The sequence below is a fragment of the Phoca vitulina genome, unplaced genomic scaffold, assembly GCF_004348235.1.
Source record: "Phoca vitulina isolate PV1807 unplaced genomic scaffold, GSC_HSeal_1.0 scaffold23, whole genome shotgun sequence".
Taxonomy (NCBI): Eukaryota; Metazoa; Chordata; class Mammalia; order Carnivora; family Phocidae; genus Phoca; species Phoca vitulina.
Window position 1 is genome coordinate 20,922,530 of NW_022589726.1, and position 27,905 is coordinate 20,950,434.

Below are 27,905 nucleotides of genomic sequence, written 5' to 3' on the forward strand. Positions count from 1 at the left end.
TATATGGTGATTACTTTTCCTTTCTTGCACAACGTTTTGCTTTTCTGGACATTAATCAGTTATTGTTAGTTGTTTGTACATTTACTTTCCTATGTCCTTATTATTTTTCTTCACCACCTTAAGTGGGTAAATATCCTCCCAGTATGTTCAAATATATTAGATGTTCTATCATTTCATCTTGCTGACACCATATCGTCTTTCCAAATCTTCTGACTTCTCTAGCCTGCACTGGATTCTCCGGAGCTCTGTTGTGCAGTTGTTACGCGGGCATCTCTCCTCATCTCCATCCTGGGGAATCCCCTTCACCACCCTCCTCTGTTGGAAACCTGCATTCTAGATCCCATGAACTTCCCTTTCTCGGGCTTTCTACTCATTTTAGTGGAAAACCTTTCCCAACAACTTCCTGAGAAAGAGTTGATGGGAAATAATACTTTTGGTTTCTTGCATGTCTAGAAGTGTCTTCATTTTGTGTTCACAATTCATCATTTGGCTGTGTATCAAATGAAAGTTTGGAAATAACTTTCCTTCAGAATTTCTCTGTCAAATAAATAAATAAAATCCTAAAAAAAAAAAAAACCTTTTTATTTTAAAATAATTATATGTGGCAGTGAGGTCCCATACACCCCTCACCAGGTTCCCTCAATGATTACATTTTTTGTGATTATAATGCACTACCCAAACTGGGACATTAACACTGGTATGTGTGTATATAGTTCTGTGACATTTTATCACACATGCAGATTCATGTAACTACCACAGCAATCAAGACACAGAACCAAAAAAAAAAAAAAAAAAAAAAATGACACAGAACCGTTCCATCGTCACAAACATCTTCCCTGAGCTATCCCTTTATGGTCACATCCACCCCTACCATCCCTGGCAACCACTAATCTGTTTTCCATCTTCTATAATTTTTTTTTCCATTTTGAAAATGTTATATAATGGAATCATATAGTTTTTGTCTTGCAGGGATTTTTTTTTCACACAGTATAATGCCTCTGACATCCATTTGAGCTGATGCATGTATCAGCAGTTTGTTCTTTTTTATTGCTGAGTAATAGTCAATGCTACAGCTGTCCCACATTTCATTTAACCATTCACCTATTAAAGGACATTTTGGTTGTTTCCAATTGTTGGCTATTACAAATAAACCCTGGGGTGCCCTGGGTTGGGCATCTGCCTTCAGCTCAGGTCATGATCTCAGGGTCCTGGGATCAAGCCCCATGTGGGGCTCCCTGCTCGGTGGGCAGTCTGCTTTTCCCTCTCCCTCTGCCCCTCTGCCCTGTTCATTCTCTCTGTCTCTCTCTCTCTCAAATAAATATAATCTTAAAAAAAAATAAAGCCCTATGAACATTCATGTAAAGGTTTTGTGTGGATATAAATTTTCATTTCTCTAGTATAAATGCCCAGGAGTGTGATGGCTTGGGTCATATGGTGTTTGTTCAATTTTTTTCTTTTTTAAACAGATTTATTAAGATATAATTTACATAACGTAGAGTTCACCCATTTAAAGTGTACGAAGTAATATTTTTTAGTATATTTAGAGCCCTTCCCCTCTTCCCCACTGACCCACAATGGACTGTGACAACGAGGGAGAAATAACCCTTTATTATATTATGGTAAGGTACTGAGATTTGGGGGTTACTTGTTACAGCATTTAGCCTGCCCTGACCAATTTGGCTCTGTCTTTGGAGAAACTGCCTTTACCTCCTGGATCTCGGTTTCCTCGTCAGAAAATAAGGGGTTCAAAATATGGGTTCTCTTGGTTGCGTTTCAGCTATAACACTCCATTTATAAATTGTATGGTTATTGTTTCCAAGTGGTTTAAAACTCTGCAAGGACTAATTATAGAATTTCTCAACTATAATAAGGAGTAAGTTCTCCATTTACAGATGGGTTGTGTTCCAAAAGTCCAGACAGGAGTCCCTTGTTGGAGTTTCTGTGAGAAAATAGACTCGATATTTTAAAATATACACAGACTCCTGATTAACCCTCAGTCCTGAGGCCCTCTGATCCCCAAATGGAGGCAGTGAGTGAGGTGGAAAAGCAGGGAGCAGGGGCTCTAGGGCATGATTTGAAAGGGAAAGAAGGGAGAGTAAGATGGACAAGACCATGGGCCAAGACATCAGCTGCACAAGGTTCCTTAGGAAGCCATAGAAACCATTATACATGTCGATCGTTCCAGACTTGTATAATTCCAGTTATATATATACACACCTCTGCATTTTAATTGTTCTTGGGTATATGTTCTGTGCAGGGCAGAGATGAATTTGCCATGGAGCTAATGAAGCTCAAGCTTCAGGGTCCTCATTTACTCATAGAACACTTCTAAGGCCCTAGAAATGTGTCTACAGGGTCATTTGTTTTTGTAAAATTTGAAAAAATATGATATTTTAAGTACCGGTGGTTAAAACTTGGATTTCCACTTCGATGTCCCTTCATTCACATTTGCCCTTGTGTTAAATGGCATTGGAATGGCTACAGGCATTTTTGGAATCCAGCTAAGGGGAAGTTTAGTTGGAGATACACTCCATTTAGGATCTATTCACATGGTTTAAAATTACTTCCATGCATAGCTGAACTTTTACCTGCTGAAGGAATAATTCTAGAAGTCTCTTATCCACCACTATTATGACCTAGAGGTACAAGGCCAGAGTTCAAATCAAGATCTAAACCTGTCCTACATTTAGCACCTGGTACCAGAAGTATGCAGGAGTGGAGGAAAAAATAAGGGTTAGAAGATGTATGAAGCCAGAAGCTAGTCTGAAGAAAATTCTTCCAATTGTCAGCTGTGCAAAAAAATAAGCAGAGGATTCTGTCCATATTGACATCTAGTCAAAGTAAGTTTTGTCCTGTTGGCAATATACTCAATAACATAGCATATCATTATAAATGTACCATACATTCTTTTCTTTTTTGATGGGAACTGTTCAAAATACAATTTCTAAGAATTCTTATTTTTATATTTTTTTGATGACACAAATTACCAAGATCAAAGCAGATAATAAAAAACTCAAAATACACCAATTATAATGAGGTTTTCAAAGGCAAATTGGCTAGTAAATGTAATCAATTTGAAGAGTATATCTAAGATTAGTCTTTGCACAGGAAAAATTTTAAAAGCTGACAAATACCACAAATATCACAAAAAACTCCCATAATAATTTGATGAATTAAATGCTAGTCACACTTGAATATTACTTTTTTCTTACATTTTTGGCTACATACTCTTTGGTTGTTTCTTCATATGGCAATGATTTAATAATACCATTTTTTAGAGAGGACAAAAAAGATAATTCAGTATTTTCTTAGCATGGCAGATTAAATTTGCCCTTTATTTTTTTTTTTTAAGATTTGCTTATTTGCGGGGAGGGGCAGAGGGAAAGGGAGAGAGAAACCCAAGCCAACTTTGCGCTGAGGGTGGAGCCCGACGCAGGGCTCAATCCCATAACTGGAGCCAAAACCAAGAGCTGGATGCTTAACCAGCTACACCACCCAGGCACACCCAAATTTGCCTTTTATTATTTGATCATTTAGAAAAGTCTCTTTCAGGTTCACAATTTGTTATTGGCAATGTCATGTAAATTTAGTTTGTCATCAAACTGGGGAAAAACTTGATCAAGTTTCTTTCATCTATGAGCTAAAATTCCAGAGCTTTTAAAAATGTGTAATTTGGGGGCACCTGGGTGGCTCAGCCAGTTAAGTGTCTGACTTTGGCTCAGGTCATGATCTTGGGGTCCTGGGATCGAGCCCCGCATCGGGCTCCCTGCTCAGCGGGCAGTCTGCCTCTCCTTCTGCCCTTCTCCCTGCTCATGCTCTCTCAAATAAATAAAATCTTAAAAAAAATAAAAAATAAAAATGTGTAATCTGTTGTGATTTATTTCCTCATTGTAAATAAATACTCACTTTTACATGTCTCTGTATTTGTAATCTTTTAAAAAAATTTTATTTAAATTCTAGTTAGTTTACATACCATGCAATAGTGGTTTCTGACTCATCACTTACATAGAACACCCAGTGGTGCCCTCCTTAATCCCTATCCCTCATCTAGGCCATCCCCCACCCACCAAGCACATCCACCCCCACAATTGTATAAGCATCAGGCTCCACAAAACCTGGCCAACTGCAGTGTAGAGCATGCTCCTAAGTGCTGCTATAGCTATTTGAGGTGTTGGGGTGACTCAGGCCCCAAGCCCAGGAGCTGAGTATTGTCAGGTCATCTGGGCCAGTCAAAAATGAAAAATGGACACAGGTTCAAAAAGTCACCAGAGTGGATCAAACTAAAATGCCTCTTTATGGGCTCACCTCTGAGGTATTTTAGGTCCCCAGTAACATTACCAGACCCACCTCTATCTTTGCTTCTCAAGGATCCCAGGATGAGGAGGAGCCTGCCATTCTCCATCTAGACCTGGTGACTTTTTTATCTTTCTGGTGAACAGTGTTTCAAAAACTCAAAAACATGCCCATGTCCTTAGTGAAATCAAACACCTTACTGGCAATAATATATACTGTGTTTAAAAAAGCAAACAAAAAGGGTTTACAAAAGCAAGGTGATTCCAGCGCCTTGAAAATGAAGGGTGGTCAAGGGTTTGTGCTAGCGCCATCTAGTGACAAAAGGAGGTAAGTTCGGCTCACCAAAATCTGTCAAAACACTGGGGAGAGAAATGGTACCGGGGCTGCTATTCCACCCCGAACTTTTTCTGGAAGTTGTTCAGAGTACTGTGGCTTACTCAATTCCACTATGACTTTTGGTCTTTAACTTATGTCCCCAAATAGATCAGGCAGCGATGGAAGTATGAAGTACAAACTGGGAGGGCAAGAGACAGGGCCCATTTTAACCTCTGCTGCTTAAAATTTTACCTGCAGATAACACTATCTGCAGAGGTCATACTTCAGTTCCTTAGAAGTTCAGCAAGCCACGGCTTCATGTAGCAGGAGGCCCTTTAAGATGGCAGGCCAGGTGGGGAGAGGTCAACACAACTCTGCTGACCCCTGGCCGAACCTGTTGGATATTCTGGGCTATCCTGGCTTCTAACTGGAAACTGCTACCTGGGCTAACCCCTCGGTCTCTCTCCTTACCAGCTCTGTTCTTTTCCTACCTCTGGCTCAGCCCATATTTTGCCTACCTCCATTCCACTTTGTCTGTTTCAGTTCAGCTCCTTTCTTCCTTCCATTCTAATTTTCCTAAAACAAACCTGGCTTTAGTCATCTACTTGCAGCTTCTATTGAGTTCGTTTTTGTTCTCCTAAATGTTAATTCATGTGGTAAGTACACTTAATGTGAGATCTACCCTCTTACCAGATTTTTAAGTGTACAGCACAATATTGTTATCTACAGGCACAATATTGTACAACAGATCTCTAGGCCTTATTCATCTTGCATAACTGAAACTTTGCAGCCACTGATTAGCAACTCCCCCTATCACTCTCCCCCCAGTCCCTAGCAACTACCATTATATTCTTTGTTTCTATGAATTTGACTATTTTAGATACCTTACATAAGTGGAATCATGAAGTATTTGGCCTTCCATGACAGCCTTATTTCACTTAGCAAAATGTCCTCAAGGTTCATCCATGTTGTCACAAAGGCCAGGACTTCCTTCTTTCTTAAGATGAATAATATTCCATTGTATACAATACCACATTTCTTTTATCTATTCATCTGTTCAATGGACACTTGTTTCCACATCTTGACTCTTGTGAAGAGTGTCACAATGAACATGGGAGTGCTACTATCTCTTCGAGAACTTGATTTAAATTCTTTTGGATAAATACCCAGATATGGGATTGCTGGGTCATATGGCAGTTCTATTTTTAATTTTTGGAAGAATTTCCATACAGGCTGCACCATTTAACATTCCCACCAACAGTGTACAAGGGTTCCACTTTCTCCACATACTTGCCAAAACACTTGTCTTTGTTTTTGTTCTTCGATAATAACTATCCTAACATACGTGAGGCAATATCTCATCGTGGTTTTGATTTGCATTTCCTTGATGATTAGTAACACTGAGTGTCTTTTTATATACCTGTTGGTCATTTGTATGCTTTCCTTTGGAGAAATGTCTATTTAAATCCTTTGCCCAGGGGTGCCTGGGTGACTCAGTCGTTAAACATCTGCCTTCAGCTCAGGTCATGATGCCAGGGTCCTGGAATCGAGCCCCACATCAGGCTCCCTGCTTAGCAGGAAGCCTGCTTCTCCCTCTCCCACTCCCCCTGCTTGTGTTCCCTCTCTCGCTGTGTCTCTGTCAAATAAGTAAATAAAATCTTTAAAAAAAATAAATCCTTTGCCCAGTTTTTATTTATGTTATTAGTTCTCCTGCTATTAAGTTATAGGAGTTCCTTATACACTTTGGAAATTAATTCCTTACCAGATCTATGGTTTGCAAATATTTTCTCCCATTCTTTAAGTTGTCTTTTTACTCTATCAATGGATTTCATTGCTGTGCATAAGTTTCTTAGTTTGATGTCATCTCACTTGTCTATTTGTGCTTCTGTTGTCTCTGCTTTTGGTGTCATATTCATGAAATCATTGCCAAGATCAGTGTTTCCTTTTTCTTCTAGCTATCAGTTTCAGGTCTTACATTTAAGTTCTTAATCCATTTTGAGCTGATTTTTGTGTAAGGTAAGGGTCCACTTTCATTATTTTGCTTATGAGTATCCAGTTTTCCCAGCACCATTTATCAATACTGAGTTTTCATTCAACAAATATTTATTGAGCATCTTTGGGCCAGGCATTATGGTAGGTATAGGGGATTCAAGGCTGGGAATAACATAATGGTTGCAAGCACATCCTCTGGAACCAGACTGCCTGGGTTCAAATCCTGGTACCATCATTTCTAACTGCATGACCTTGAGCAGGTTACAAATTGGTTGTAACCCACTGTCCTCATATATAAAAATGGGATAACTACGGTCTTTTCTTCACAGGAGTGATATGACGATTGAAATAATATATGTAGAGGTCCTAGTCAGGTGTTTGGCACCTGTAAGCACTCTCAAGTGCTGGCTCTTAAGGCATGGTCCTTGCCTCTCAAGGAGCTCACAACTTACAGTTGGCCCTATCCACCTGACTCACTTGGCAGTCAGAGCCATCTTGGTCTTCTGACACTTCAAGTGACCCGTAGCTCCTGGCTACCTTTTCCTGGAACCATGGGATGAACCGGGTGCAAGTTCCTGTATCACAGATTCTTTGCGTGACTCTGGGTAAGTAATTTCTACCCTCTGGATCTCACTTAATGCACTTGTAAAGGAATGTAGCTGGATCAAAATTTATTTCCAACATCCCAACAAACTTCTTGTTCTGGGTACCTCAAGTTCAAACTGTCAGCTTGGGCAAGTCACTTAACCTCTCTGCCCTCACTTCCTCACCTGTAAAATGGGATAATATTACTAACCACCCCCTAGGCTGTGGTGAGGGTTCAACAAAGCAACGCAAGCCCGGCTAGCAGCTCTCTCCCCGTGGACGTCAGCCCTCAGACCCACCCGCCTTTGCCATTCAACGCACGCGCGCTGGTGCCCGTGCAGCTCGCAAGCCGGCTTCCGACTTCCGACTTCCGGTTCCGCCGGGACGCAGAGGCCAGACTGACTAATGGCGGCGTCCCCGAAACAGGCTACGGGGGGCGTTGAAGAGGCCGCGGCGGAAGAGGAACCGCGAATTCTGGAACCCGGGGCAGCCCCATTTGGAAATTTCCCTCATTATTCCCGCTTCCATCCTCCAGAACAACGGCTCCGCCTCCTGCCCCCGGAGCTGCTTCGCCGGCTCTTTCCTCAGAGTTCCGAAACGAAGCCGATCCTGGGGCTCGACGTGGGGTGTAACTCTGGGGTGAGTGACGGGGGCGGGGTCGGAGGTTGGGGAGCCGGGCAGTTGGCTTCCTCTGCTTTCGCTGGGGCTTTGGTTCGGGCATGGCGGTCACACCCATCACGACTTTTCCAAAAAGAATTTAAAGGCGTCGCGTGGGTCAGCCCCGTGCTGCTGCTACCGGACCTCTAGGGTCCCACCACCATCTCTCTTAGGAATCTTGGGGAGGAATGATTTTTAACTCTGTTCCAAATTCCTGCGTCCCCACCCGTGCGTTCGCCACCTCACGGCCAAACCTCATGTGGGAAGGGTCACCGTATTTGGGCTTCCGCACTTGCCTCCTGTCCAGCGTAGCTGGCGACCTGGCTTCAGAGACGGGGCTTCCGGAGACTCACCTTTGGGAGCGTAGGGTTGGGATTGGTTTACTGGAAGAGATGAGCCGGGGTGACTGAATCATGTTTGGAATTAAGACTCGTGTGCCATATAGTGTAGGATGGACCCTGGAGCCAAGTGGATATTTATTTAAAAAGCAATGAGTTGACTGAGTACAGTGGACAGGATCGAGAGGGAGAATACAGCCTCCTGGTGGAGGAAGGCATTGCCACGTCTTCTTACCGCAAAGTGTTCTTACGCGTAGAGTGATTATAGTGAAATCACATCCAGAATATCGAAATGTCTCTCTGACACCTCTTGTAACTACTAGCATATCCTAGAGGAGCAGACATTCTGACCCTGTGATTGCAACTTATAGGCATGTAATAAAAAGTAAGTCTCTACTCCTGACCCTAAATTCTCAATTCTCCTTTACCCCTACACAATGGCAACCGCTGTTTATAACTTCCTGGATATGCACCCTATGTGTACACAAGCATTTATGTATGTATAAATATCCTACCTCTTTTAGCTTTATACATAGTAGCACACTGCTTTTCACCTTGCTTTTCACTTGATAATTTGGAGGTCACTCATGTCACTACATTCTTTTTTAGCAGCTTCAAAATTGTAATGGATGTACCATAATTTATAGGGTGCTTTATTTACATTTCTAAAACGCCCAGGCCTCACTCTAGACCAACTGATTCAGGATTTCTTTTCTTTTTTTTTTTTAAGATTTTATTTATTTATTTGACAGAGAGAGCACAAGTTGGGGGAGCGACAGGCAGAGGGAGAGGGAGAAGCAGGTTCCCCGCTGAGCAGGGAGCTCGATGTGGGGCTCCATCCCAGGACCCTAGGATCATGACCTGAGCCAAAGGCAGACGCTTAACTGAGCCACCCAGGCACCCCTGTGTTTTCTTTTTTAAGCTTCTAGGGTATTCTGAGATTGGGGAATTGAGGATGGAGAGGGTGAAGAGATGTGGAGGAGTGACTGATGTAGCAAAATGACTAGTCAAACTGGCATACCCAAAATCAGATTGGAAGAGGGAGTCAGAATAGAAATAAGTATGGAAATGGAGAGAAAATTAAGCAGCATAGTATAGGACCTTCCTACTCAAAATGTGGTCCTTGATCTACAGCATCAGTATGACTTGGGTGGCTTATTAGAAATACAGAATCTCAGGGGGCACCTGGGTAACTCTGACAATTAAGGGTCCGATTCTTGATCTCATCTCAGGTCTTGATCTCAGGGTTGTGAGTTCAAGCCCCGAGTTGGCTGCATGCTGGGTATGGAGCCTACTTATAAAACAAACAAACAAACTAGAAACACAGAATCTCAGTCCCCCCCCACACAATCTATTAAATCAGCAGCTTTATTTTAAAAAGATCCATAGGTGTTATGCATATCATTAATTATTAATATGGATATTAAAATGTGAGAAGCCTAGTATAGAGGAAAGAATCTAATGTAGCCTAAATCATTCCATGTACTATGTGACATTGGACAAGTCACTAGCCTCTGAATCATTTTTTAAAATACAGAATTTTTTGTGAACTATGCCACACATACAGAAAAGTGCATGAAACATAAATTTACACTTTATGAATTATTATAATGTAGACACCTTTATCACAATAGTCCAGATCAAGAATGAAACATTGTGAGTACCCCATGAATCCCTTATATCACTTCCCCTGTTCATAAAACCCCCCTCCACCCAAAGGTAACAACTAGCCTGATTTTTATTATTTACTTGCTTTTCTTTATAGCTCACCATTTTTGTATCTCTAAACAATGTAGTTTAATCTTACCCATTTTTGAACTTCATATAAATGGAAGCTTACCATGTATTTTGTTTTGTGTCTTGCTTTTTTACTCAGAATTATCTACTCAACATTGTCATCCATATTGATGCACTGAGCTGAATTCCTTCATTTGTAACTGCTATTTAGTATTCCATCTTAATGAATATACCACATTTAAGTATCCATGCTACCATTATTGGACATTAGGTGATTTCCCGCCACACTTTCTTCACTTGCAAAAAGGCCTAAGTATTTTCCTTACAGGATTGTTGCACAGAGCAAAATGAGGTGATACATAAAAATGCCTTGAAAAGGGCGCCTGGGTGGCTCAGTTGGTTAAGCGACTGCCTTCGGCTCAGGTCATGATCCTGGAGTCCCTGGATCGAGTCCCGCATCGGGCTCCCTGCTCGGCAGGGAGTCTGCTTCTCCCTCTGACCCTCCCCCTCTCATGTGCTTTCTCTCTCATTCTCTCTCTGTCAAATAAATAAATAAAATCTTAAAAAAAAAAAAAATGCCTTGAAAAAATGGATTAGAACAACATAAATTTGAATTGGTTATAATGGTTATAGAAGTCAACGCTAGAGAAAGGAGATGGTGACTTGTTTAAGAGTCAAAAAGGTGCCGAGATGGTGAAAATCACAAATCATTAGACTTGGCTAGAAGGAAGAAGATCAGCAGTGACTTTTGGGAGTAATGGATGTAGAAGCAGAATAAATCTCAGAAGGGGGTAGTGAAGCATAAGCCAGGTAGTAAAATTGAGGTTGTAGAGTGAAGGCTAAATGAGGAATCTCTGGAATCCAGACTTACCCAACTACAAGTCTGAAAAGCAGATTTTTATAAGATGGTGCTTGCTCTGTTCCTCACCTTCCTGATAAGGGACACTGGTTATGCCCTTGGAACTCTTTCCTCCTCCCTAGGGTCTGAGATACCTAAAAAAAGAAAAAAAAAAAGTGAGTTTACCAGCATATTACTTAAGGTGGGAAAGACTACTCTCAGCTCCTTTGCTGCATTCATTTGGCTGTAACTTTCAACCATACAACCCAATGTACCATCAATGTCAGGAAAGTATAGAGAGGACACATTATAGCCTGAGACCCCTGGAGGGGGCCAAGAACCTGCTCTGTGGAAAACTTTTTGGGCAACCTCCTTAACCTAGGAGCTTCACATCCTATAAAGCCAAGGGTAAGTGACAGTCCGAAGGGATGATAAGAGATAGAGGTTTTTCTTACATTCACTGGTTGAGAGCTGCAATGACAAAGCTCTTTTGGATTTCTCTAGGATCTGAGTGTGGCTCTGTACAAACACTTCCTTTCCCTACGTGATGGGGAGACCTGCTCAGATGCCTCAAGAGAACTCCATCTACTCTGCTGCGACATAGATCCAGTCCTGGTGGAGCGAGCTGAAAAAGAATGCCCTTTTCCTGATGCCCTGACCTTTATCACCCTGGACTTTATGAATCAGAGGACCCGGAAAGTTCTCTTGAGCTCTTTCTTAAACCAGTTTGGACGTTCAGTTTTTGACATTGGCTTTTGCATGTCAATAACCATGTGGATTCATCTGAACCACGGGGACCATGGCCTATGGGAGTTCCTGGGTCACCTTTCCTCCCTTTGCCGCTACCTCCTTGTGGAGCCACAGCCCTGGAAGTGTTACCGGGCAGCTGCAAGGCGTCTCCGGAAGCTGGGTCTTCATGATTTTGACCACTTCCGTTCCCTTGCCATCCGAGGTGATATGGCCAATCAGATTGTGCAGATCTTGACCCAGGACCATGGCATGGAATTAGTATGCTGCTTTGGCAACACCAGCTGGGACCGAAGCCTTCTGCTCTTCAGGGCAAAACAAACCAGAGACTCATCCGATTCCTGAATTACTGACAGAGGAAGGGAAAGAAAGGAACAGATTAAGATTCTGGAGACAGTGAGACAGGAGGGCAGGAAGACCAGGAAAGAGATACTGAATACTAAGAATTAGGTTAACTTGCCTTAATTCATGATTGTAAGGTAGCCTCAAAACGTGGCAGAAGCTTTTGTCCAAGACATACAATTGAAAGAATCAGTATCTATTCCCTACTGTTTGAGTTGATCCTGGAAAAGAATATATCTGTGGAGCAATGAGCTGGGTTATCCAGATTGAGATGGCCTAGAGAAAGTGATCCTGGTTCTAGGATATGGAAGGGGCTGCTTCTAGTGGTTAGAGACTTATACCAGGCTAGCCTTAGAATGTATCAGTTTCATGGGCAACTTGAATCTAATCTGGCTTCTTCAGGCTTTTTCTGGACTTACTCATCCTGCCTTTCAGGCAAAACCTCACAATACAATCTGGAATGAAGAGTCACTGGCCTGGCTAAAGGAGAGGGTTAGTAAGAAAAACATCTTATCTTTCCAGAGCAGGTCAAGTCTCCAACATGCCCAGGTTCAGCACAGCAGGTAACAGATACTGGCCAAAATGCACTGACTAGCATTTATAAAATGTTTAAAAGATTTAAATTATGAACCCAATATCCAGCTGGTACAAATGAAATTAATGAAGTGGGACTGTATAATTATATATAATAAAAGTGACTTGAATATGATTTAGAATGCCCTGTGATTCTGGCGTAGGTAGGAAACTTCTGCTTTTAACCACTCTATCTGGGGAGGTTTCAGCTCAAGAAAAAGAACCTCACCCAAGCTCAGAATGGAAAACATGCCAGAGAGTAAGTTAATTCAGGACTTTTTTTGTTAGCGTCCTCTGCCAAAGCATACCAGTATGGGGGTGGGAATATGTGGAGGGAAGCAGGCATAAAATGCAGTCTACAATTGGATGACTTTAGCATCAATGCTATGGGATAGGTGTCACTGATGTTTGTCAGGTTTTGATACCTATGAGTTGAGTCCAAGGGAAAGTGGAAGATGGAGAAACATTTGTTTGGTGGAGAGAAGATGAGAAAACAAAATATACCTAGCTAAGAAGGGAGACTAGATTGATGAGCTTCAAAATCCTTAAGATCCTTTTATTTTCTGAAGTTATAGGAGGAGTAGGGAATAAGAGAGTCTGAACCACCAGTTAGACATTCGACCTTTTGATGGAGAAGCTAGTAAAAGTTCCTGCTAGAGAATTTCAACTTTATGCATGAGAGAGCAAAAACTGGTGCAGTCCCTAAACGATAGGAGAACGGAACCAAAACCTTCATTTAGGCAAACCAATTTTTCTATTTTGTGCAGGATAATTATGTGGTTGGTGCTATTTCCAATCTCAGACTCCAGTACTACTTTTCAGTCTTTTTATATTCCTGCTCCTGATCACTTTCATCTTAGTGACTCTTCTAGACTTTTACCCTTCTGCAGGTTCTTGACTCTGTATCCCTGCTCCATTAATCTAAGCAGATGACCTAACCACCAACCAGCGCCATTCTTGTTTGCTGTGTCAGGAAGTCTTTTCTTGCCCTCAGTCTTAAACCCCTTCATCTTCCCTCCTTTTCACTTCTGAACTTACCCAGTGAGCTTTTACCCAAATAACCTCTGCCCGAATTCCTGATCCCAACCTCTACTACCTCTCCCAAACTGGGCTTTATTGAGGATCCCCTTGGTGTATCCTTGGCCTCATTGACTCCCTGTCCACCTGCCAACATGCTCAATTCTCTCTCATCTTGAAAACCACCAGCTTTTCGTCTGTCCAGTCTCCCTTCGGGTTTATTCAGTCTCTCCCTCCATCTCTTTACCACCAAACATGAGCAAAGCCCTTGAAAGAATAGACCCCACAGCATCTGCTCTCTCATTTCCCATTCATCAATGACCCCCCTGAATGCCATATCCTGAGGCTTCTTGTTCAGTCTTCCTCCTGGGTCATGGCACTATACAGCACTACTGACCCCTTCTTTGAACTGCTCTTCCTTGGTTTCTTCACCGTGCCCTTCTCCCTTTATTCTCTTCATAGCTATCTCTTAGTTTTTCTCTACTCTTAAAGCAGTTAGTTCAAATTTTAATTGAACTTAAGTTACCTGGAGAGTCTTGGATTCATCTCCAGAAACAGTGATTCAGGTTAGGAATGGGGTCTGGGAATCGGTTTGGTTTGACTAGATTTGAGTGTTTTTTTGCATTTTTTTATTGTGGTAAAATGTATATAACATAAAATTTACCATTTTAACTGTTTTTAAGTGTACAATTCCATGGCATTAAATACATTCACAATGAGGAATCGGTTTTTTGTTAAAAAAACCCCAGGTGACTCTTGGCAAACCAAAATAGACCACACTTTGATTGCTTAGGGTCCCTTAGGGTCCATCCAGTCCTCTTCTACATATTTTTCCTCTGGTGAGTTCCTCCACTCCCATGCCTTTAGCGACCACCTATATGCTAATAACTCCCAAATATATTTGTGGCCCCACCTCTACAGTTGTAGATTAATATTTTTCCTGTTTTGTAGTCATATCGTCTTAGATAGTTCTTAGTTACCTCAGAGTCAACGATATCCCAAAGCAAACTCTACCCTCATTCCAAACCTAATCCTATCTGTTGTTGCCATCCACCCATTGCTCAAGCTGCAAACTTCAGTTGAGTCTTCTCACTTATACTCCCCACATTGACAAAGTTACAAAGTCCGGTAAATTCTACCAATTACATGTAAGTCCCATTTATTCCATCCACGTGGCTGGTGCCTACCAGGCATTTCTGTTAAGTCATCTACCCTCTAATCCCTGCTGCCAGTGTTCCTTTCCTCAAATATCTAGTTATGCTAGTATTATGCTTAAAAACCTTTAGTGGTTCCCTAGTGCCTAGAGTCCTGTCCTTTATCCAGTGCCTAAACCAATGTTGTTCAATAGTAGCCACATAGTGGGGCACCTGGGTGGCTCAGACAGTTAAGCGTCTGCCTTTGGCTCAGGTCATGATCTCGGGGTCCTGGGATCGAGCCCCACGTCAGGCTCCCTGCTGAGCGGGGAGCCTGCTTCTCCCTCTCCCTCTGCCTCTGCCTGCCGCCCCTCCTGCTTGTACTCTCTGTCTCTCTGTCAAATAAAAAAAAAAAAAAAAAAAAAGTAGCCACATGGTATTTAAATTTAAATTAAATAAAATGAAATAAAATTTAAAGTTCAGCTCCTCAGTCATTCTAGCCACATTGCAGGTGTTCAATAGCCATATGTGACTAGTGGCTACCTTATTAGCACAGATTTAGACCATTTCCATCACTGCAGAAAGGTATACTGAACAGCGCTGGTCTTCATGCTTTTCCTCCACACACCAGTCACATTGAACTCACCTACCACCCTGTCAGATGTGCCATGTCCTTTCATATCTCTGAGACGTAGCACAAACTGCCTCTGTGTCCCTTCTTTCTCCCCCAGCTCTACCACCTTGCAACCTGGTTGAACCGTTTGTCCTAAAAGATGGCTCAGATGTTACATTTTGTCAGAAATCTTCCCCCCAACTCTTGTGGCACTTTGCATTTTTTACTACATTCTAGTGGGGACTTTGCCTGGAAGCCTCTACTATAGTATTTACCTCATTATATTGTCATCATTTATATGGCTCTGCCCCCCCCCCCATAAGACTGATCTCCTCAAGCCTAACTTATCTTTGTACATTGAGGCCTAGCACAATGGCTGACACATGGCAGGCTGCTGAGAAGTACTTGTTGAATTAATATATGGATGAACAAAAGACAAATGTACCTGAATTCAAGTATTGAGAAGAAAAGGGAGATCTATGATTGGGCAGAAGACTGCCCAGGAAACTGAAATGGGGAGAAATTAGAAAATTGAGAGAGAGAGATAAGCTTAGCCTTTGGCATAGAAGTTTGAGAGTTTTCTCAAACATACATTTGCAATAAAATGTCCATTTTGGGACACCTGGGTGGCTCAGTTGGCTAAGCATCTGACTTCAGCTCAGGTCATGATCCCAGGGTCCTGGGTTCAAGCCCCCACGTTGGGCTCTCTGTGCAGTGGGGAGTTGGCTTCTCCCTCTCCCTCTGCCCTTCCCCTCCCCACCCCCCATAGCTCGTGCTCTGTCTCTCTCTCAAATAGATAAAATCTTTTAAAAGTATAAATAAATGTCCATTTCAAGGCCTGGGCTATTGATGGTTTGGTACAGGACAGCAAGACTAGATATAAAAATTTGGAAGTCATTCATATACAGTGATTGAGGTTTAAAGAGTAGTAAATTCCAAAAATACATGGATATGATGAGAGGACCAGGTCCTAGGTCTGAGGGCTGCCAGTAGTTATTGAGTGGGGGGGGGGAAGGAAGAACCAAAAGAGGTCTGGTTAGAAACAGGAGAAAAAGAAAAAAAGAGATAATAATATAGCACCACGTGCCAGACAACAAAGCCCAAGCAGAGCTCGGCTCTGAACCTAGGCAGTGTGGTGGCAGAGTCTGGGCCTTGGCTACTATGCCTTGTGATGTCACAGAAATCCAAGATTGGGAAGAGACTCCAGAGAGCCAGTGTAAAAGAGCATGAGCTTTGGAGTTACTGTGCTTCCTCAAGTTATATGTTCAAACCTGAGAATAGGGACCCAGCCAGGCCACGCTTGGCTATTCCAGATATTCTTAGAAATCCCCTCAGAGAAGTCGGGCCTAATTCTAGGTTGAGTAGTACTCTAGGTTGAGTACCTGAGTAGCACTCCTGCTGCTGCCTACCATTTAAACAGGCTTGGCCCTCCTGAGTGTTTTGGAAAAGCAGTTGGCAGCTACATAGAGCAGACACAGGCACTCTTAAGTCTCTCTCAGTCCTAATTACCTTCTCACTGTACCTTTGACTCGCCAGCTACCCTAACCTTCCCCTGAATTCCTGAAATTCCCAATCTGCCCCAAACTTTGATCCCTGAGTAGGACCTCCTAAAAGTGAGTTTCAGTCTGTTTCATGCTTAGGAGATAGGGATTCCAAGGCCACCTCCAGGGTGTATTAAGATCCTGAGATCAGTCAGATCCTTCTCAGCCCCATGAGATCAAGTTTGACCCAGGAACAGTGCAGTGGAAAGAATCAGGTTTGGAATTGAGATCTGTCAGTAACTCATTGCATGACCACCCTGTTCAAGTCACTTAACCTCTCTGAACCTCGGTTTACTCATCAGTACAACTGAAATCACAAGACCTTCCTTTTCCTATGCCCAAATGAACTGGAGGGTGGACAGGTATTTTGCGAAATATAGAGTGTTAAAAACAAGCTGCTATGACATTCTATAAGTATGCCACAGACTACAACTATGTTAGATTAAAGGCTTATGAGAAAAACATCTCTTCTCTGTAGAAAGCATGCATCTTACTATCTCTAATAATTTGTTTTTTAGGACAAGGAAGTAATGAGAAGTTCAGCTTCAGCACTACAGAGCATTTTAAAGGAGGCAATGCTGGGAGGGAATGATCATTGCTAATGGAAATGAGGCCAGTTTATGATGGTTTCCAGTGATCACAGTGATTAGAGATGTGAATTTACCTACTTCTCTGTAAATCTTAAGGATACTTTGAAACCTTGTGACTCTGCTGCTGGTGCTCTCTCCCTTCACCAGGGCAGTGCAAAGAAATGTATATGAGGCTGTGGCAGGTTGAATAATGGCCCCCTAAGATGTTCACATCCCAATCCCTGGAACTTGTGAATGCTACCTTAGATAGCAAAAGGGACTTTGTAGATGTGTACAGATGTGTAGATACATAGATTAAGGATTACAGATTTTGAAATTGAAAGATTAATCTGGATTATCAGGACAGAACCTAAATGTAATCACAAGTATCCTTACAGGAGGGAAGCAAAGGAAGATTTGACCACAGCAGGAGAGAAAGTGATAGAAGCAGGAGGTTGGAGTGATGTGAGGAAGGGTTGTGAGCCAAGAAATGCAGTTAGAAAAGGCAAGGAAAGGGACTCTCCCCTGAAGCTGCCAGAAGGAATGCAGTCCTGACAACACCTTAATTTTAGACTTCTGACCTCCAACACTGTAAGAAAATAAATTTGTGTTGTTTTAAGCCAATAAGTTTGTAATGATTTGTTAACAACAGGAACAGGAAACTAATACAGGGGCTCTGACTACAGTGAGACTAGACTACAAGCCAAGTGGCACCTGTCCCAAATAACTCCTTGATGGCAGAAAATGGCCCCAGTGACCGAAGGGATAGGCAGGGGTTCCATCTACATGGTTAACTGAGGAATCCTCAATCACTAAAACCTTTGGGAGATGCTTCTGCATCTGAACCTGACCTCTTCTATTGGCTGAGCAGTTACCTGACCTCTTGAAAGGAACTGTTGTATTTCAAGTCTGTAGCAGTTAGTTTCAGAGAAGATGTATAGTATTCATGAAGATGAGGCCTTGATACCATGAAGGTATTGATTGCATACTGGCTTATGAGAGCCTTTGGAGACAGAGTATCTTTGGCTCCAAGAGATCATCTTATTTATCCTCAAACCAGCATAATTTAGGAGCCAACACTAAGCATGATAAGCCTTCTTTAGGGACAAGAATAGACAATGGTCCTGGATATACTTTAACTTAAAAAATATATATATATGTATATAACACACAGTTATATATGATCATATATATATATGTGATCCAGTATTGATCATATAATGATCATTTCAACATGTAGTCAGTATAGAAATTATTAATGAGATAATGTTATATTATTTTTTTATTCCATCTTCAAATTCTGATGTGTATTTTAACTTGCAGCTTGTCTCAATTTGGACCAGCCAATTTCAAATGTGGCCAATGCATACACTTTTGTGGCAAATCAAGTATTTTATCAAATTCCTTCTAAATGCCCAGTGTGCTTTTAGCCTCTTTGAGGGGTAGGGAAAAGTAGATTAAAGAACCCTGGACTTCCAGAGGTTAGATTTGACTCACTCAGCAAATATGTTAAAGTTGAGAAAAGGAGAGGCTCAAACAAGGCAGCACGTTATCATGTGAGCTTCAGCGAAGGAAAAATCTTTGTGGGCTACAATGGGCATGGAAGACTTTCTAGAGGATATGGGATTTGAGCTGTTCCTGAAAGGAATATAGCTTTTGCAAGGATGGACAAGAGGGAAAGGAGCATGCCCGGTGAGCCTGGAGAAAGGAACGTTTCAGCAGAGGTACAAAGGAATGGGTGTTGTATACATTGAGAACAGATAGAACTAGCTGGTCTAAAATGGAGATGTCATTCTGAGCAGTACTGAGAAATAACAGTGGTCTTCGCCATTTAACTAGATTTTGGATGAAATGAAAAGAAAACCCATAAGCATACTAGAGAAAAAATGTTTTAAAAAAGGTACTTTCTAAACATAAAAAGCCTAAAAGCCATCAGGGAAAAGACCAATAAATCTGACTACCTACGGCAAAGGAAAAAGAAAATCCAATAAAGTCAGAAGACATACACCAGCTAGGGAAACAATTTGCAATACATGTGACAGACAAAGGGTGAATTTCATTATAACACAAACAACTCTTACACGTCTATTAGAAAAAGGCATTCACAAAAAAATGATAATGGCAGATAAAACACCTGAAAACTTGTTTAATCTTACTAATTACATGCAAATAAAAAATGCAAGAATATTTCGGCACTTAGAACAATATTCACAAATTTTTTAAACAGTGATGGTGAGAATGTGGGAAGATAGGTATTCTTACACCCTGTTAGTGGGGATGGTAAATTAGCATAACCATATGGAAGGCAATTTCTCAAAACATACACTGCACATACCCAGCAATTCCATTGCTAGGAATTTATCCTGTGGATATACTCACATAAATTTGCAAGGATGTATGTACAATGTTATCCATTATAGTTGTCTGACAAAAGTGAGAAGCTGGCAACAATCTAAATGCCCATCAGTAGGAAACAAATAATATGGTACAGCCATGAATGGATTACTATGCAATTGTTAAAAAGAACAAGATAGTTCTATCTATGTTAAAATAGAAAGGTCTCCGAGATATTTTAAGTGTAAGAAGTAAGGTGCAGAACAGTATGAATGGTAAGATTCCACTTTTGTACCTTTTAGATTTTTTTTTTTTTAATTTATTTGACAGAGAGAGAGAGAGCAGGAACACAAGCAGGGGGAGTGGGAGAGGGAGAAGCAGGCTTCCCGCGGAGCAGGGAGCCTGATGCAGGGCTCAATCCCAGGACCCTGGGATCATGACCTGAGCCGAAGGCAGACGCTTAACGACTGAGCCACCCAGGCGCCCCTCACTTTTGTACCTTTTAAAAAGAATATATACATAGGAGGTAATAAAACATCTAAAAGTGAAAATCAATTTGCAGTATGAGCATATTTAGTCATATTGAAGAATCAGCCAGAAAGTTAAAGTGGCTCATTACTGGAAATGGGAAATGCAGCACATAATTGCTCTTGTGTTATTTGGTTTGTTAACCATATGCACATAATGCTTCTTAAAAATAATGAATTTTATGGGGCGCCTGGGTGGCTCAGTCAGTTAAGCGTCTGCCTTCGGCTCAGGTCATGGTCCCAGGGTCCTGGGATCGAGCCCCACATCGGGCTCCCTGCTCAGCGGGAGGCCTGCTTCTCCCTCTCCCACTCCCCCTGCTTGTGTTCCCTCTCTCGCTGTGTCTCTCTCTGTCAAATAAATAAATAAAATCTTTAAAAAAATAATAATAATAAAAATAAAAAATAAAAATAATGAATTTTAAATAAGTTTTGAAATTAAATTAAGTAGTATCTTTCTAAAAATAGCTTTCTGAAAGAATTCTCATCGCCTGTTGCCCCGCCCACCTGCCTATAACTTTTCCCTCAAAGCACAGTCAAAATTCTTGAAAAAGTTTTAAATACTTCTTGCCTCCATTCCTACTTTGTACATCTTTCTCAACCCTTCAAAATTTGGTTTTGCCAAAGTCACCAATGATGTGGCTAAAGTCAGCAGGTATGTCTCAGTCCTGATCCAACCTGACAGTAATATTGGGAACTTTTTTTTTTTTGGAAACCCCTTGGGCTCTGGTGACAGCACTCACCCAGTTGTCTTCCTTCTTCTCTAGAGACCCCTCTCAAATGTTGCTGTTCCTTAGGGTTCTGTTCCAGTCCCTCTTTCCTCACATGATCTCCACTCCATTTCTTCAGTTACCATCTATGTTCTGATGTTCTCATACCTCACAAATCTCTTATCCCTAGTCCAGATCTCTCTCCTTAGCTTCAGAATTACTTATCCAACAGCATTATTCATTAATACTTTCCAACCTTTTCCATATCATGGCACACATAAAGAATGATGGTATTTTCATGGCAACACACCTTACCAAGACTGCTGTCTTTCCAAGGAAGTTCGTGCTCCCCTGAGGGTTGAGAAAATATGCAGCACATCTGTAACCTCTTCCTGGGGCACAACAGTTGGGAAGCTCTTACCTCTTGGATAGACATTTCCACTGGGACATCCTCCAGGCATTTCAATGTTAACATGTTTGGAAGTGAGCATATCATCTCCCAAAACTGCTCTTCCTCCAGTGCTTTCCATTTCATTGAGTGGCCCTACCATCTGCAAGTGACCTAGTCCAGAAGTCTTGGCTTAGCCCTCTGCTTCCCTCCCCTTCCAATCCTAAGACCTGCTGACTCTGTTACCATTACCACTATCACTTTCCTAGTCCAGAGCACATCATTTCCCATTTTCCCCCTCAATTACTACAAAAACTTTCTGTCTGTTCTCCGACTTCAATCTTGCTCTCTCTAAACTGTTCTCCACATTGCAACCACAGTAATCTTTCTAAAATGCATTTCTGATTATGCTAACCCCCTGCTTAAAACCATTCAAAGGACTGATGTGAGCAGTGATCTACCGGTCACTCATCAGCACCATATGCACCATTAGACTATGCTACCAAACTTCTATTACTAGCAGCTTGTAGCAACAAGAGGCCTAAGAGACCTAGCTTGTTTTACAACACAGACAACTCAAGTAAAGAACAGTATGTGATGGGGGGCCTAGGTGGCTTAGTCAGTTGAGCATCCAACTCTGGTTTCAGCTCAGGTCATGATCTCAGGGTCGTGAAATTGAGTCCCACGTCAGGCTCCAAGCTTAGTGAGGATTCTGCTTCAGATTATCTCCCTCCCTCTCCCTCTGCCCCTCCTCCTGCTCTCTCTCTCTCTCTCTAAAATAACTAAACAAATCTTAAAAAACAATACGTGATGAATGGTATATTACAAGGGTGGAAAACCAACTATGGGACTTCTGTATAGTTTTTAATAATTTAAGTGAATAATACCACTGAGGAATTAAAGTGTCTTAAGCCCCATCATAGACAGAAAGTGATCATGGGGTAATAGTAGTTATACTTCTTTAACCTTCTATCAGTGAAAATGAAGGTTTATAAAGTATAGAGAATCTGCCAAAATCTGAATGCCTAAACTTTCATGTATACAAGAGCCTTTGAGTAAGGAGGGCAGATAGTTGCTCTGACAAGTGCAGATGTTCTGGCTGTGTTTTTTTAAAAAAGGGTAAACATCTAAGTGAAAAGTATAAAAATACAGATGGTCTGTTTATTTCCCAAAATTTAGTTATTTGGAAACATCCCAAAATAGTTAGAAATGCTTGGCATACTATTAAGGTTTTTTTCCCTGTGCTTTTGGAATGCAGTAGATATAGGGAGTCTTACTGGATTTTTAAGCCCTGTGAGGAAAGGATCATGTCTAATTTTGGGTGTAAACCCATGACTAGTCCACTGATCCTGATTCAATAAATATTGGATGATTGAATGAATAAGAATTAATCACTGCTGCAAGATTCCAAAAATGCCACTATCTATCATCAAGCTCCCTAAAGACTCCATCAAAAAACTATTAGAATATGATGGCTTAGTTGGTTAAGCGTCTGCCTTCAGCTCAGGTCATGAGCCTGGGGTCCTGGGATGGAGCCCCATGTCAGGATTCCTGCTCAGCAGGAAGCCTGCTTCTCCCTCTCCCTCTGCCTGCTGCTCCCCCTGCTTGTGCTCTCTCTCTCTCTCTCTCTGTGTCAAATAAAATCTTTAAACAAAAACAAACAAAAAAACTATTAGAATAAATGACTAATAGGGGCACCTGGATGGCTCAGTCGGTCAAACGTCTGACTTCAGCTCTGGTAGTGTTCTCGGGGTCTTGGGATCAAGCCCTGTGTCTGGCTCCGTGCCCAGCGGGGAGTCTGCTTGTCCTTCTGCCTCTGCCCCTCCTCCACTTGTGCTCTCTCTCTGTCTCTCAAGTAAATAAATAAGATCTTTTTTTTTTAATAATTTTTTTTTTTTAAAGATTTTATTTATTTGACAGAGAGAGAGAGAGCGAGAGCAGGAACACAAGCAGGGGGAGTGGGAGAGGGAGAAGCAGGCTTCCCGCCGAGCAGGGAGCCCGATGTGGGACTCGATCCCGGGACCCCGGGATCATGACCTGAGCCGAAGGCAGACGCTTAACGACTGAGCCACCCAGGCGCCCAATAAATAAGATCTTAAAAAAAAAAAGGATAAATGACTAATAAATTCAGTAAAGTTGCAGGATACACACTTAATATACAGAAATCTGTTGTTTCTATATAATAACAAACTATCAGAGAAATTAAGAAAACAATCCCATTCACAATTACATCAAAAAATAAAATACCTAGAAATAAATTTAACCAAGGAAGCGAAAGACCTGTACTCTGAAAACTGTAACACATTGATGAAATTGAAGAAGACACAAATAAATGGAAAGATACACCCTGCTCATGGATTGGAAGAATTAATATTGTTAAAATGCTCGTACTAGCAAAAGCAATCTACAGATTCAATGCAATTCCTATCAAAATACCAATGACATTATTCACACAAATAGAACAAATAATCCTAAAATTTGTATGGAACCACAGAATACCCTAAATAGCCAAACCAATCTTGAGAAAGAACAAAGGTGGAGGCATCACAATCCCTGCTCACTGATTTCAAACTATACTACAAAGCTGTAGTAATCAAAACTGAATGGTACTGGCACAAAACAGATACAAAGGCCAATGGAACAGAATTGAGAACCGAGAAATAAATCCACACATATGTGATCAGTTAATCTATAACAAAGAAGGCAAGAATATACAATAGGAAAAAGACCATGTCTTCAATAAATGGTGTGGGGAAATTGTGCAATTATAAGCAAAAGAATGAAACTGAACCCCTATCTTAACATTATACACAAAAATCAACTCAAAATGGATTAAAGGCTTGACCTAAAACCATAAATGTCCTCGAAGAAAACATAAGCAATGAGTTCCCTGACATCAGTCTTAGCAATATTGTTTTGGATCTGATTCCACAGGCAAGGGCAACAAAAGCAAAAAAATAAACAAATGGGACTACAGCAAACTGAAAACCTTTTTGCACAGTGGAGCAAGCTCTCAAGAAAATAAGGCAACTTACTGAATGGAAGAAAATGTTTGCAAATCATAAATGTGGTAAGGGGCTAATTTCTAAAATATATAAAGAACAATAGCAAAAACAAAAAATCTGATTTCAAATTGGCAGAAGAGGGGCAATGGGGCAAAAAAAATTTTTTAAATGAGCAGATGGTCTGAGTAGACATTTTTCCAAAGACACACTAATGGCCAACAAGCACATGAAAAGATGCTTGATATCACCTAACCATCATGGAAATGTACATCAAAACCACAATGAGGTATCACCTCACAGAATGGCTATTATTAAAAAAAAAAAAAAAATAAGCGTTGGGGCGCCTGGGTGACTCAGTTAAATGTCTACCTTTGGCTCAAGTCATGATCTCAGGGTCCTGGGATTGAGCCCCAAATCGGGCTCCCTGCTCAGTGGGAAATTTGCTTGTCCCTCTGCCTCTGCCCTTCCCCCTGCTCGTGCTCTCCCAAATAAATAAATAAAATCTTAAAAAAAAAAAGAAAAGTGTTGACAAGGATGAGGAGAAAAGCAAACACTTACACACTGTTGGTGAGAATGTAAATTGGTGCAGCCACTATGGAGAACAGTATGGAAGTTACTCAAAAAATTAAAAAGAACTACCATATGATCCAGCAATTCCACTCTGGGTTTTTATTCCAAGAAAACAAAAACACCCCCATGTTCACTGCAGCATTGTTTACAATAGCCAAGATATGGAACAACCTATGTGTCCATCAATAAATGAGTGGATAAATAAGATGTGGTGTGTGTGTGTGTATGTATACATACATATATATAATACATATAATATACATACAATGGAATATTACTCAGCCATAAAACAGAATGAAATCTTGCTGTTTGCAGCAATATGGATGGACCTTGAGGATATTATGCTAAGTGAAATAAGTCAGAAAAAGACAAATACCCTATGATTTCACCTACATATGGAATCTGAAAAACAAAACAAACAAAACCAGACATATAGGTACAGAGAACAGATTGATGGTTGCCAGAAAAGAGGAGGGTAGGAGGGTGGGCAATATGCGTGAAGGGGATCAAGAGGTTTAAACTCCCAATTATAAATAAGTCATGGGGACGTATTTTACAACATGGGGAATATGGTCAAAAATATTGTATTAACTTTGGTGACACATGGTAACTAGACTTATGGTGATCATTTTGCAATACAATGTTGTACACCTGAAACGAATATGATACTGTATTTCAATAATAATACTTCAATTAAAAAAAGGTGAGCTTTCTCAGAAATGAAAACATGTTCACGAAGAGATTTGCACAAGAATATAACAGCCCCAAAACTGGAAACACCCAAATATACATCAACTGGAGAATGGATAAACAAATAGTGATATAGTCATACAATGGAATATTACTCAGTAATAGAACAGATTCACATTAGTCAAAAACATTACTAAGCTAAAGAATATAGACCCAAAAAATGCATACTATTTGATTACACTTATGTGAAAGCCAAGAACAGACAAAACTATGGTGATAGAACTCAGGAGGTTGCAGGCGGTGGGTGGTGGTAGGTGCAGGATAGTTAACAATAAATATAAAGGGGCATGAGGGAATTTTCTGGGGTGATGACTCACTATCTTGTTTTGGGTGTTACACAGGTGTATATTATTGTTGAAATTCACCAAATAGAACACCTAAGATCTGCATTTTATTGTATGTTAAGGATAAATCAATTTTAAACCAAAGGTGAGCGAGCTGGTGGTAATAACCATCATGACATCTTTTAGGCTCCAGTAATAACTGATCTCAGGCACTCATTTCTATGCTCAAGAACCCAAAATGACTTCTTTATCACTTATCCTGTCAAATCCATACTGTCATTCTGATCTTCTCCATACAAAACCTCCTCCACTAACTTACACTTCCCACCCAGCCAAGGTGATCTGCTCACTGTCCCAGGCAGCTAATTTGCTCTTCCTGTCTCTTTGTGTCCTTACCCTGCCTGAATCTATTCAAGTTCTCTGTGCCCTTCAAATCCCATTCTAAATTAGGGAGCCTCCTTCAGAGAGGAACTCTTGATTAATCCTAGCCAATTTGAGCACCCCAAGATCCCTCAGCTTTCATGTTCCTTTATTGGACTTAATATGATGCGTTAATACATTCCGTGTACACAACAGAAGCGATTTTAATAAAATGGGCAGAGACAGTGACTAGGGATCCCTTTGTATTTCTCTGCAGAACCCCAACCTGCATTAGCGGGCCAGTCACTACCATGCAGATTGTGAAGACTATACGGTATCCAGACAAGGGCAAATAGATATTTAATCAAGGACCATTGAGAATGGTACTGAAGGGAGCTCTGAGGCCCTGCAGGGGCCTAGGTGGGCTGTTTGCTTTTCTTTTAAGCACGCGGTTAGTTCAACAGGGCAGGCACTCGTTCCCATCAAGATAGCAAGTGGCTGAGAACAAGGTTCTATCTTTTTTATGCTCAGCCTTACCTCCTCCAGTGAGGAAACGACCAGCACTACTCTGAAAGCAGCGGAGCCTGTTCCTAGCGCCCAGCTTTCCACACTACTGGGAGGACCCAATCCCGATCCGGAGGAGGAAAAGTGAGGAGGGAGCATTTAAGGCCAAGGAGGCACTCAAGCGTCTTCCCATAGATTTACACCCAACACGTAGCAGGAAGGCAAATTACAAACACCAACGCTCACAACCACACATACACGTGCACGCCCAGCCCCACAGAAGCAGACGCGCATGCCCGTGGCTCCGCGCGCACCTACTTAGTTTTCTCTGCTATAGATGCCCCTCATTCCACCCCCGCTCGGCCCAGCGCGGCTTCTCCTACCCCGGCACGGGGGAGGTTTACCAAGCCGGACCCGACCGGGCCCGAGGAGAGTGTTTCTCTATTGGGGGAGGGGAGGTCCTTCCCACCGGGGCGGAAGCGGCGCTCTCCGGACGGGCGGACTTAGCTCTCGTCCTGGGAACATCTGGAGGGGGCTGGGAGGGGCGCGCATCCAAGACGAACGTGGATTGGCTGCGCGGAAGGAGGGAGGCGAGGTCTGGGCGAGGGGCGGGGCTCACTGGCCCCTTTAAAGCCTTGACATCAAGAGGCGGCCCCAGCACCCCCCTTCTTCTGCCCCCCGCCCCCGAGCCGCGGCCATGGACCCGGCGGATCTGGCCTGCCTTGGCCCAGCTCAACACCTGATTTCGGTGAGTTCCAGGCCTACTTGGGATTTAAAGGGCGGCGAGTGGAGGGTCTGCAAGCTGTGGGCTGGGGGTGGGCGGTTTGAAGGGTAAGGCTCTCGTGGCAGCCTTGGGTCGGAGGGGGCGGCGCGCCTTCCTGCCCGGACCTCGCTGCCTGCCCCTCCCTCCCGCCCCACTGTCCCCGGCGGGGGTGGGGGGGGTGGGGGTCCGGCTGCGACTCTGTCCACCCCCACCCCACCCCCTCCCGCCCCCCGCGCCCTCCTCGCGCACACTCCATGGCCCCGGAAGGGAAACTTTCGGGACAGGGGGATGTTCCGGGGGCCGGTCTCCCTCCCTCTTTGAAAGCACTGACCTTGCCCCAGCTGCGCACCCCACCCCACCCGCATCCCACCGTCCGGGTGCCGCTTAGCGGTGCAGGGTTGTTGCGCAGGGGGGGTTTGGGGG

General features: G+C 42.2%; 2 protein-coding genes across 5 annotated transcripts in view; both read left to right on the forward strand.

Moving 5' to 3' along the window:
• Window positions 1–7,571: 7,571 nt before the first annotated feature.
• Window positions 7,572–14,801, forward strand: BCDIN3D (BCDIN3 domain containing RNA methyltransferase). Its single transcript, XM_032420997.1, is given in 3 exon segments — window positions 7,572–7,824; window positions 11,260–11,825; window positions 11,827–14,801. Coding segments are annotated over 3 exon segments (876 nt in total). The 5' UTR covers window positions 7,572–7,590; the 3' UTR covers window positions 11,903–14,801.
• A 12,558-nt stretch (window positions 14,802–27,359) lies between these two features.
• The window catches only part of NCKAP5L (NCK associated protein 5 like), a 30,802-nt gene continuing 30,256 nt past the window's right edge, over window positions 27,360–27,905 (forward strand). For all 4 annotated transcript variants that reach the window (XM_032420874.1, XM_032420878.1, XM_032420877.1 and 1 more), the window contains exon 1: window positions 27,360–27,467. The gene's annotated coding sequence lies outside the window, so the exon portion shown is untranslated. The remainder of the gene's footprint in view (window positions 27,468–27,905) is intronic.